The 12,634-nt window shown below is 40.9% G+C and overlaps 1 protein-coding gene across 5 annotated transcripts in view; it reads right to left on the bottom strand.

The window, feature by feature from the left end:
• Positions 1–196: 196 nt before the first annotated feature.
• Positions 197–12,634, bottom strand: part of pdxdc1 (pyridoxal-dependent decarboxylase domain containing 1) — a 33,167-nt gene continuing 20,729 nt past the window's right edge. For all 5 annotated transcript variants that reach the window (XM_053442670.1, XM_053442669.1, XM_053442671.1 and 2 more), the window contains 7 exons: positions 12,376–12,550; positions 6,937–7,055; positions 6,714–6,835; positions 5,958–6,050; positions 5,749–5,845; positions 5,184–5,282; positions 197–3,377 (listed from right to left, as the gene is read on the bottom strand). In XM_053442670.1, coding sequence (XP_053298645.1) covers positions 3,085–3,377; positions 5,184–5,282; positions 5,749–5,845; positions 5,958–6,050; positions 6,714–6,835; positions 6,937–7,055; positions 12,376–12,550 — 998 coding nt within the window. In that variant the 3' untranslated portion in view covers positions 197–3,084. The remainder of the gene's footprint in view (positions 3,378–5,183; positions 5,283–5,748; positions 5,846–5,957; positions 6,051–6,713; positions 6,836–6,936; positions 7,056–12,375; positions 12,551–12,634) is intronic.

Raw genomic sequence — 12,634 nt, 5'->3', positions numbered from 1 at the left:
TTTAGAAAGTCATTAAAATGTTCAACAATTGTATTGCAATGTTAAAGTAAGCAGTAAAACTTATTCCTGGATCTAACTTCTTAATCAAATCCATTAAAAAAGTTAGTGGGTTCTTCCTTGGTCCATGAATCACTCTTCCATCAAGTTTTAAGTTGGACACATACAACTGCAAGTACAGAAAACCAAGACCCAACAATAAGATTAGAAAATTTAGAATTTAATCTGTTGACAGACAGAATTTACATTGATGTAATGGAATCATTCAGACAGAAGCAGGACGGTCCAGGACATTTCATATCAAATCAAATGTTCTTCATCAATATCTACATCTTCAAAGGTTTGGAACTTATTGATCATCATAGAATAGACTTTGCTTCATTTACACTATATAAGAAATTAAATAAGAACAGTAGTAAAGTTGACAGGGCAAGTGCAATAAAGCTTAAATATTTTGTAATTTTCATCTCCACTGTGTTCCTTCCAGTAAATGTTCCACTTAGACCTGGCTGATAAGTGTTTTGCTTTCATTCTTAAACATCACATATTTTACATTCAGGCATCAACTAATTAGGCTCATTCACCCCGATTCAATTACAAATGGTACATAAAACAACAATGATCCCCCTCGATCCTGTTGTTTACAGGCGTTCGCAGTTTCTTATTATATAGCCCAATAAAAAATAACAGGAGCCCGTCACACACAAAAGTATCAACGTTAGAGTTTGCCGATACACGCCAATATGAAAACTTATTTAACACAATAAACAGTGCAGAAAATGTTTTTTACATATACAATGTGTCTATTTTCCTTATTTGGTTGTGTTTGTGATTTATTTTTATTCATAGTTATCTATGATAAGGTTTATGGTTAAATTGTAAAAATAACAATTATATTTCTTCAAAAAGTTCTAGACCATTTAATCTTAGGAATGATATATACTATTTTCCAATATGTCTGTATAGGACATTTTTACTCCATAATATGGGTATTGCATCAGCCAAAAATGCACATAATTTGGGCTCTATTTGTTATCACATATGTCTCTGTGTGTATTTTTGACACTTCTTCATGGGTTTCCTTTGCCAAAATGAATTCCCAGCACCGTCAGTGAAACTTTAAGGCTCCTACAAAATCAGCAAAAAGAGTGATCTTACCACTCTGTTACACTGTGTGAGGTCGTCGACTACAATCTTCGACACGTCCGACTGTGCAGTATGATATCAGCCTTGAGAGCATGTCTACAGGAAGTTTAAATTATTATAGTTTTGTGTGACTTCATACTATATTCTGAATGGCTGCTTTGTAGAGGTGCTTATTACACGGTCTTTGTTTTCGCAACTCAAATCAGGTTAAGTGGACGACCATTTTAATTCCCAACCACCATGTTCACTTATGACTGACTGACTTTCATTTGGGACTGGCCAAAACCACACAGTGTACAACAGGCTTCAGGATCTCACCTGAAAAATGTCTGTGAACTTATCCTGGTGTGATAGACACATGAAAAGGTTATCAACAGTCATTTTGAACAGAATCTGTTATAAAAAAACATTAATAAAGTGCACATAGCATGCTCACAATCGGCCTGTGCTGCCCATGATTTTTTATATTATACAAACAAGAGCTAAAGAAGGGCAATCAGTGTCGGATGGGAGAAATTCAAAGACAAACATAATCAATGGAGTTGTTCCAAAAATGTGAGAAAAAGAGAAAACTGGTTTGGCCCTCTAATGTGGCACTTAAAAACATCTCAACAGGAAGTGGTTTGACCCCTGTCTGTCAGGATGTTTTGGGCAAAAAAGAAAACTTCCACATACAATAAATACATGCCAAGTAATGCTCCTCTGTGGCACAAAGCCACATTTTACTCAGGTAGCATTACTGGCAAAAACAACACAACATCCATATCCAAATGAAAATCTGGATGTGTAATCTGATTCTGATTTACAAAGATGTTCTGACTTCTCACAGAATTTGGACTGAATTTGGACATTTCTTCTCTCTCCAGTATTGCCTCTGATAGTCCATTGTCGTGTTGTGGGGCAGTGCACACATGAGGGGAGAGTTTGGAAGTAGCTGACGGCTGTAAGCCATCATTTAGATTAAATAGATGATGTTTTCTTCCTCATATACAGATTGATTTGATCATAACTTATTTGATTGTAGATGAATAATTAGGTATGTTAGGTATATACATATATAGGGTATATTATTTACAGTGAGGACTCTAAACACTGTAATTGCAGTGGCACTCATTTCTTTTGAGCTGCTTTAATTCCAGATGAGTGCTCAAGTGAATTGAATATTAAGTTTTCATATTTCTCGTAAGACTGAAACTATGACTTATTACTCTGCTCGACAATCCAACGGGACCCAAAGTCATCAAGTAACCGAGTGATCAGTGCAAAGAGCAACACAACACCAAGTCCCTCTGAACTCTACTCCATCCAAAGTTTAAAGTAAAAATCCACCCTGAAACATGTACACTTCCCTGTGTTTATATGGATTCCTGAATAAAAAGGGAATCAGAGAAAACACGAGTCGTGTCTTGACACATCGAAAATATTTTTAGTGCAACTACAAAGGACAACAGAACATTTTCCATCAACCTGAAACATGGATATAGAGGCAACTATCACACATGGGGAAAAGTGACCACCCAGGAGGCAGGTGCAGTAAATCTCAACAGACTACACCATGGAACCATAACTGCAAACAGCAAAACCACACGGCCAAGTCCCTTTATAGGAGTGATTAAAAGGATTCAATCAAATTTGGGAGAACACATTAAGCCACCGGCAGAAGAAGAATATCATATTAAAACACTATCCCTACATAAATAGAATGCACTGGATATATTGTCAGTATATCCAGGGGAGATTTATCAATTAACTCTGACATCCTCTAGGACCTGAAACATACAACTGAGACAAGCGGCCCAGTCTAGTTCATCTCAATCTAGTGTTGTTACTTGGAAACAGGAAGAGTTAGATTCACAAAGTAATAAAGCTTTTTTTATTAAACATCTCCTAGGCTGGTACCATTTAGAGGAAGACTGGAAAACACCTGCATTGAGGGTCGTCCTATCTCCTGCTCTGCTCATCCTCTTGGCCGTCGGGATGCCTCTCCTCTGAGGCCTCCCCAGGCTCCACATGTGTGTTGTGCATGTGCTCACATGACTCCTGGACTTTCTCTGGTGATGCATCACTTGCAGTGTGCAGTGAGTCCTCCTCTGGTTCATGTGCGGAGAGGGTAGGGTGGATGCTACTGCTCGCAGTGGTACTCTCCTCCTGGGCCTTTTCATCAGATGGTCCAATGGAGCTGGTCTCACTTAAGGAGTCGGAGCTCGCCCCTGAGCGCTGGAATAACCTCTGACCTGTGAGGAGATTTAAGAGTCAGGAAGAGAATGAGCCGAGTGTGATGTTGCTTCCCCATATTCACCTTCACTTTCATGTGTGTCAGCCGCAACTTGCAGCTCCAACTCTGCTCATCAAACTACTGTGTGTTACTCATTGAATCAGAAATTAGTAATTCAGCTAGACATGTTTAGAACAAAGACTAAGAGGAAGAAGACTGAAATGAACAAGGCCACCTACAAGTCAGTGTTTAGCATTGGATAGTAATTAAGGTGTAAATGTTACAGTAAGTGTCACCAGTATTTTGCATACACGTAGGAACCAGGTAGCAAAGCTAGGTGTCTGCATTTGCTTGTAAAAAAATATAAAGAAACTCTGGAGTATTCAAACAGTTCAGGGTCACCAGTGCTGCTAAAAAAATAAATAACCATTTTAGGGGCTAAAGAACTCCAAAGTAGTGTGGACTAGGGCTGAACGATTTGGGAAAATAATCTAATTGCGATTTCCCCCCAAAAATTGCGATTGCGATTTAATATGCGATTTTTTAAATTTTAATCCTCTTTTCCCCCCCCCAAAAAAACGTAATGAATGATTTAAATATGACCAACACAATATTAGATACATTTACTGTTCAATATTCTTTCCCACATTTTTATTTAACTGCTCATTACAGAAACAAGAACAACAAATCTGTGTGCATTTAAGTAATTTAATCAAAGTCATTGTAAGTATAAACAGAAGCCATGCACTTTTTAAAACCTGTGTGCAAAATTAAGCATCTTGAGATTTTTTTTTTTTTAATTATCGGTGTCTTACTGCTCCCAAGTCAGTAACATTTCCAGTGTTGGGAAGGATACTTTCAAAACGTATTCCATTAAAGAATACAGAATACATGCCCAAAAATGTAATCTGTAACGTATTGCTGGTCTGGATGGTGGATCGTGGTCCTGCTGGTTGCTGACCATGGACTGTGATTGCAGCGGAACTGCTTGGCATGTCATGTTGGGGTTGTCCTTCGGGATGTTTACCCTCATCAAATGCTGCTAGAGACTTTAATCTTTAATCTTGAAGACTTTAATCTTGATGATGTTTTCCTGCACGTGGCATCTGTCATCACTTCTGTCCGTCCTGGGAGAGGGATCCCTCACATGTGGCTCTCTCTGAGGTTTCTACATATTTTTACCCTGTTAAAAAGGGATTTTAGTAGTTTTTCCTTACTCTTGCTGAGGGTTAAGGACAGAGGATGTCCCACCCTGTTAAAGCCCTATGAGACGAATTGTAATTTGTGAATATGGGCTATACAAATAAAATTGTATTGATTGATTGATTGATTAACTAATCTGAGTAACGTATTCTGAATACTTGCGGTCACCGGCAAGATGAGCTCGCTCTGTGTGTCCGCCACGTCGGCCGAAGACTCTAGGACCCTGTAGGTGATGCAGGCTTGCTTCGCTATCTTCTGGATCAGAGGAGTTTTGTGGTCCAGCGGCATTCTGGCTGCGGGTGAGGACAGCAGCCCAGTGCCCTACTCTCTTTTGCACCTTTTAATCGCGCACGCTGCGATTAGAAAATCGCATTTTATCACGTCGCGATTTTATCGCAAATGCAATTAATCGTTCAGCCCTAGTGTGTACGCCAACAATGGTAAAAATAGAACAACAGGGAATTAGAGAAAGAAAGAGAGAGCATTAAGAGTCAGCATTACATGACTGTTGCTCTATTTACAGAATTTGTGATATAGAAATGGGCAGTATGCTGAATTTCCCTATTTATTTGATATTTGGCTATTTGAGAAAATCTTCAGCGACAAACATGGACAAACTCACCTGGCATTCTCTTTGATAAGGAGTTGGGAGTGTCCTGCTGGGACGAATTGTCTGCCTGGGCCATAGTGGAGTAAGTCATCTCTGTGGAGCCCAGGGAACCTATTGACATACACCATTACAATCACATTTATTATTCTGTCTAAGGTTACACAGACAGAATCTGACTTTAGGCTCATCCCACAAACTGACCTTTGAAACATCTAAGCAAATCATTGAAGAAATAACCAGTGACATGGAATCTGCTACAATGTAGTTCACAGCTTGTGCAAAAGAAAACAAATTGACAACAAAGTTTTTCATCACTTACTTTTGTTTTCAATAGGTGTTTTCAGGAGGAGTGTTTTTGTTTTCAGCCCTGCCTATGTGTGTGACTGTGTTTGAGTGTGTGTGTGCACTTGTGGACAATTATTAAAGTTCAGTTATTTTTACTAAATTTGGGTAGAATATTTCTTAGGTGATAAACTTTTGAAGCTGATCGGTAGAAGGTTTAAAAGTTACACCTGATATAACATTTGAGTGACTTCAGAGAGTTATTGGTCATTGTCCCAATGTATGGCCACAGTACCTGCAGCCAGGTTAAAGGTCCTCCCCTGTATGGAGCTTCCAACAGGAGAGAACCAGTTTAAAACAGAGCCAACCAGAGGAAGCTGTCTCAGCATCCCCTGAAATACACAGAACAAGACACACAGATCAGTGGAATGGATTTGTATAGTGTGACACACACACAGACATGCACGCACGCACGCACGCACACACACGCACACATGCACACACCTCTTCCATGAGTTTCTCCTCGTTGGCCTTTAGCAGCTGCAGCTCTGCCTCCAGGATGCCTTTCCTCACCACCTCTGTCATGTTCTCTAACAGCTACACAGGAAGAGTCACAATGATTTAGAAATGTAATATGTAAGTTATGCTATGTTCATTTTTCTGGAACAAGAAAAAGAATGATTGTTTGTCAACCAAAGCTGTGTGGTTATGCCACTTAATTACCCTGTTTGGATAAACTGATATACTGTCAATCTATGATCAATAATTCAGTGTAGATCCCTTCTGCTGCGTTGTGTTGCATCATCATTTAGATCTGACAGAGTTGAACTAAATCTGAGAATTTTCTACAATAAAACTCACATTAACCTCAGCTGACCTTAACCTGAGCTGTTTATAGTTTGGCCAAAGCTGGAGGGTGACTACCAGCAGGAACCACTGCTATCAATATCAGCCTATGAAAATGTAACATCACTTCATGTCGATTAAACTGTAAGCAGCAAAGAGAAAAAACTAAACATTTTTAAGGTCCAAACCTTACTATAAAAGTGCCTTGAAATAATGTATGTTATGATTCGGGACTATACAAATAGTACTGAATTTACTTTAAAACCCATAACTAATCAAATAAATAATCTCAACTTTGTCAGACTAAGACACGTGAACACAATGACTTGAACTATTGATTTAATATCTGAGAACAGTTTTTGCATTTTTCTAATGACCTTCGGGTCATTAGAAATAAATTAATATAGCAGTTACCCTTCCACTCTCCTCTATGTCCCTCCCTAGGGCAGCTATGGTATCCACTAGCTCTGAAACATCAACGTCCTCAGTCACCATGCCCACAAAGATGCAGTCCTCTTCCACCCCAAACTCAGGACCTGGGGACAGAGGATGACACAGAAAAGGCACAAGTGTTTAATGAGACAGTAACAGTTTGTCTCATTGTTCGGAGGCCAGTCAGATGTGATGCAGTACTAACCAGTGGAGAAGATGATGTCTGTGTCAAGGTCTTGTAGCTTCCTCAGCAGCTCAGAGTTTATCTTTTCCAGCTCCTGCTTCCTCCTGCTCTCATCCATTCTTTCAGCCTGTGGTTCGTACCTGAGCATCAACACACCTATTTGAATCCCACGGGCCACATTCTTAATAGATTTACTAATGGCTCATAGCAGTCTGCTCTCGAAGCCATAACTAATTACTATTTTGTAAGTGAGGGAGGCTTGACTCCTGTTCTCAATCAACAAATACATTTCTCACCTTATCATAATTACTTTCACCACCAATAATCCCACCTATTTATCAGCAGTGATTCTTACCTTACTCTACCCACACTCCAAACTCTGCACTTCACTGATGTACTTCCTTACCAGATGACGTGCTCTGAATCTGTCCAGCTGCTGTACCCACCAAACCCACTACTAAGCCATGTTATGCAACCATTAGCTAAACCTAACATTGCCATCTTTCCCTACTTCCTGCAACTGCCCTTGACTTGAATTGATTTGATACCTCTAATACCATCCAGCCCATTTTACCCAGCTTCACTTCCATTGAACCTCTCCCACTTATCAGATGCAGATGCACACATAACCTCACATAGTGAAGATGATGAGTGTTGTTGATTAATGGCTTCAACAGTTTATCAACTCACATCAGCTGAATATATATATATGTGTTCAGACCTGCATCTGTCATTGCCATATGGTGTAATCCTTCATAACCCTGAATGACAATTATAAATGTAAGTAGAGTTTTTACTGACTGAACTGATAAGAAGATTAGGCCTCATTCATCAATGTTGTCTTATCTGGGATAAGAACAGAATCTATGCACACTCAAGAGCACTCTTACACACACTTAGAGACTACAGGGACAAGCTGGAATCCAACTACCTCAGCTCTGACCCCCGACGCTTTTGGGCTGGCCTGCGACACATCACTGGCTATAAAGGGAGAAATAGCAGTGATGATCAGCATGCTGCCTCCCTACCTGATGACCTCAACACCTTCTACGCACGGTTTGAGGCCACCAACCCCCTTCCATCCGCGAGACTGGCTGAGGACCGAGACGATGACTGCACTCTGTCCCTGACCGTGGCTGACGTGAAGTGAGAGCTTCAAAGATTGAAGCCTCGAAAGTCATCAGGGCCCGATGGAGTTCCAGGCCGTGTCCTCAGTGGGTGCGCCGACCAGCTAGCAGAGGTCTTCACCTCCATATTCAACCTCTCCCTACAACTATCAACAGTCCCCACCTGCTTCAAGCAAGCCACCATCATCCCCATACCCAAGAAATCATCCATCACCTGTTTAAATGACTACCGCCCTGTAGCACTGTCCTCCACCATCATGAAGTGCTTCGAGCGGCTAACATCTGCTCGACCCTTCCAAACACCCTTGACCCCCTCCAATTAGCATACCGCGCAAACCGATCCACGGACGATGCAATCGCCCTGGCAACACACACCACCCTCTCCCACCTGGAAAAGGCCAACACATATGTGAGGATGCTGTTCGTGGACTACAGCTCCGCGTTCAACACAATTGTGCCTGCCAAACTCGTTCCCAAACTCAGGAGCCTGGGTCTTAAACCGCCGTGTAACTGGATCTTGGACTTCCTGACGAGCAGACCCCAGGTGGTGAGAATGGGCAACCACACCTCCTCCTCACTGACTCTGAGTATCGGGGACCCTCAGGGCTGCATACTCAGCCCCCTCCTGTACTCTCTGTACACGCAGGACTGTGTGGCAACACACAGTTCCAACATCATCCTCAAATTTGCAGACGACATCACCATCCTGGGTCTCATCTCTAACAACGATGAGACCACCTATAGAGATGAGGTCAGAGGCTTGGAAACATGGGGCCAAGAGAACAACCTGTCTCTCAACGTCTGCAAGACCAAGGAGATGATCGTGGACTTCAGGAAGCTGCAGAGGGGGGGTCACGGTCCGTTACACATCGATGGAGCTGTAGTAGAGAGAGTCACTGAGTTCAAGTTCCTCTGTGTGTTCATCACGGATGACCTTACCTGGTCCAACCAAGCGGACTCTGTGTTCAAAACTGCACAAAAGCGCTTATACTTCCTGAGGAGACTCAAGAAGTTTGGCATGGCTGCAAAAACTTTAACAAACTTTTACAGGTGCACCATTGAGAGCATCCTCTCAGGCTGCATCACTGCCTGGTATGGTAGCTGCTCCACTGCTGATCGCAAGGCCCTGCAGAGGGTGGTGAAGACAGCGGAGCGCATCATTGGCTGCCATCTCCCTTCCGTGAAAGGCATCTACAGCACAAGATGCCTTAGAAAAGCACTGAAGATCATCAAGGACCACAGCCACCCAAGCTGTGGACTTCTCACACTGCTGCCGTCTGGCAGATGTTACCGGAGCATCCGAGCACGGACTACCAGAATAACAAACAGCTTCTTCTCCCAGAACGTAAGGCTTCTGAACAATCAACACTGACCCTCTGAACAGTCACCATGTACATTCTGCTTCCCCACTCATACAAATACACTTACTTCACATATATTCATTTTATTTAATATTCCCCACTCCTTCACCCTGTTAAGTACTGCTTCACTTGGCTATGTTATTGTCATGGGAATTTCTCAATAGTCAAGCACAAGTCATTACAATGTCATTCTGGAAGTTTTATTCTACATCTGCAGATGGGCATCAATGTACAAGACCATGGAATAGATTTCATACAATGAGCAATGACATACAAGAAAAGCAGCACTTTATACATCTCCAAGCCCCTCCTATAGAGGAAACAAATGTTATCGATCAACCTCTTTCATGTTAAGCAATAGGTGACCAATATCCTGTCACCTACTCTTTCCCAGACACTTGGAATGTAAGATCTGTTTTCAAGATCCCTTTCCCAATGTTTACAACCACAGATCCCCCGTTCTGTTAAGTCTTTGTTAGGTGACCCTGTCAGTGAGGAAGTCATATAACATCAGTTTGAGTGCAACCCTGACTTCTCAGGCAACATTTGTTATCTTTCGAAACATCAAAGTAGTTCCTCATATCAATCATTGCCCTAATAGTAAAATTTCTATCAGAGTTATATGTTACGATGTTATGTTATATGTTATGCTAAATAGTATGTTATTTTTCTACCCTCTGAACAGTCACCATGTATATTCTGCTCCCCCACTCATACAAATACACTTACTTCACATATATTCATTTATTTAATATTCCCCACTTCTTCACCCTGTAAACTGCTGCTTCATTTGACTATGTTATATGTTATACATATATTCATATTATTTAATTTAATATTCCCCCATCCTTCACCCTGTAAACCAATGCATCACTTGACTATGTTATATGTTACGATGTTATTTTATATGTTATGTTACATAGTATGTTATTTTTCTATTTTGTAAAGTCGTCTACTGCGTAGATGTTGCCTACCAGGTCACAATAATTTCACTGCTCCAATGACGCTGTCATTGGTGCTTGTGACAATAAACTTTGATTTGATTTGATTTGATTTGACTTGACTACTGACATGCATGTGCAAAATAATCTAGTATTTTCTTCAAGGATAGTAATGATATCATATTTTGCTGATATGTGATTGTTTAAAGTTTAGAATTAATCTCAAGACTGAAACACATCATGTAAAAAAAACGAAGGGTTTCAGTGCAAATGAGATTTTACACACATGGAAGTGTTGAAGAAGAGAATACTTATTCACACAAATAGTCACTCTTGTTTAGGCTTTACACATTGGTGTTTACATATTCAATGTATCACATGTTCCATGGTTTTACAGCAATAGCCTTTACTTAAATTGTTCTGTCCTTTCGTAACCTGTTAACTATAAAAAAAAAAACAAGCTTGATTTTTGGGCAGGAGAGGACCCAGAAGATGCAACCAGCAGTGTGCACAGCACAGCAGCCAGGTCTCCTTCCAGATTACAAATATTAGTCTGAGCCCTGCCAGTCCGGCCAGCAGGGCTGTGTTTCCAAAGCTGGCTGATCCAGCTCAAATAACAAGTCTGTCCCCCTTCCTCTCACTTCCCTTCCCTTCCCTCTCTTTTCAGTAACTGACAATATGTGTTTTGACTTTAGATTTGAGAACAAACCACTTTTTTAGGGCTGTGAAATGATTACAATTTTTAATCAAATTAATCACAGGTTTCTATGGATTAATCATGATTAATCACATTACCGATTTTTTCGGAATATTTTTGTGAAAACAAGATTTATGACATTTAACTTTTCTTTTGTGCTGCAACTCAGCAGTTCTTCAGCAGTTATCATTGCTTTTCGATATGGAACATTAATATAATCTTCATCCTAAACAGAATTCGGGCTCCTTAGCCATTGTGTGGTTGAATAAAACTTTTTTTTTTAAATTAAACAGAAATTATTTGAGCTTCTTAGCCATAGGATGGTTGACATTTTTTATATTTTTTGTCACACAACCATTAACCACACCATGATACAATCTAATGCCTCTAAAGGCCCTCTTAGCTACTCGGTCTTTAGCCAGTTGGTGAGGCAAACTAACTTGTTCAAATTCTCTGACAGTAAAGCTGACCGCTTCTTTTGCACAATGTGTCCGGCGAGTGAGTCTGGTTTGGTGCATTCCACTTGAACGCCCCTCGCCGAGCAACACATGCTTCGCGTTGCGGTGGTTAGGCGGGAATTGCTACGGTGAAACGATAACGTCTTCTCGCAGAGTGTGCATATCACCTTGGTTTTACTGAATGTTCGATCTTTGTTTTTTTGGAACACGATCTTCCCGTCCAGAAGGTCCTCAGGTTCATCAGAATTATCCATGTTGTTTGTTTGTTTGAATGGCAGCTGCCGTCTGACTGCATTAGAGCGGCGACTAGTGCAGAGGCGGCGGAATTGGAAGGTCCTTCTGCGCATGCGTTAAATTTAATCATAACGCGTTAACGCGTTATTTTTCACAGCTCTACACTTTTTTTAACTTCTGCAACTTTTTCCCGATACCACTTTCTTTGAAAGTTTAACTGCACCACAAGGTTTTTGGGGAGGTTTCTTTCATATCCACTGCTTCGATTTTCATATTGGAATTCTTGACTTCTTCTACTCAGTTTTTGTGATTTCTGTGTGCGCACACGGCTCTGCACGCTCATGCCCATTAATGGCCATTTGGGAGGGCATTGTCATATGCTAATTAGGAATATATTGCATGCACTTTCTTCTTAAGATGATGGCATTTATCAACAAAAGAACACAGGTGTGAACAATTCTGTAGTTTAAGAACACATCATGAATCTAACAAATTTAAGATAAAACTAAAGAATATATTGGTAAACAAGACCCAATCTCCTTGCCAACTTAGTTTAAGGTTCATTAAACTGATTTTGTTTTCTTTATTCATAGATGATGATTTACTAGAGTTCTTTATAGCCTCAAACCTATTCCGCCTTACCTCACAGCTCCAAGGCCAGGCCAGCTGATCTCCTCTACGTATGTGAGCGAGGCTGAGTGCCGGTGGCTCTCCTCTCTGAAGTCCTGTCTGAGGCTCATAGTGGAGCTCATCACAGGCACAAGCTCAGTCAGCTTCTCCACCAGCTCCTCAACGTCCTCCTGCAGGGTCCCCAGGACTGGGTGGGAACAGGATGTCACAGTCACCACTGATTCCTGGTGACTTTGTTACTCTTGCTGGTTACATTGAGCAATAGTGCAAT

The sequence above is a fragment of the Pleuronectes platessa genome, chromosome 16 (genome assembly GCF_947347685.1).
Source record: "Pleuronectes platessa chromosome 16, fPlePla1.1, whole genome shotgun sequence".
Taxonomy (NCBI): domain Eukaryota; kingdom Metazoa; phylum Chordata; class Actinopteri; order Pleuronectiformes; family Pleuronectidae; genus Pleuronectes; species Pleuronectes platessa.
The sequence above is the reverse complement of the archived record's forward strand: the minus strand, read 5'-3'. Positions and strand labels throughout refer to the sequence as shown.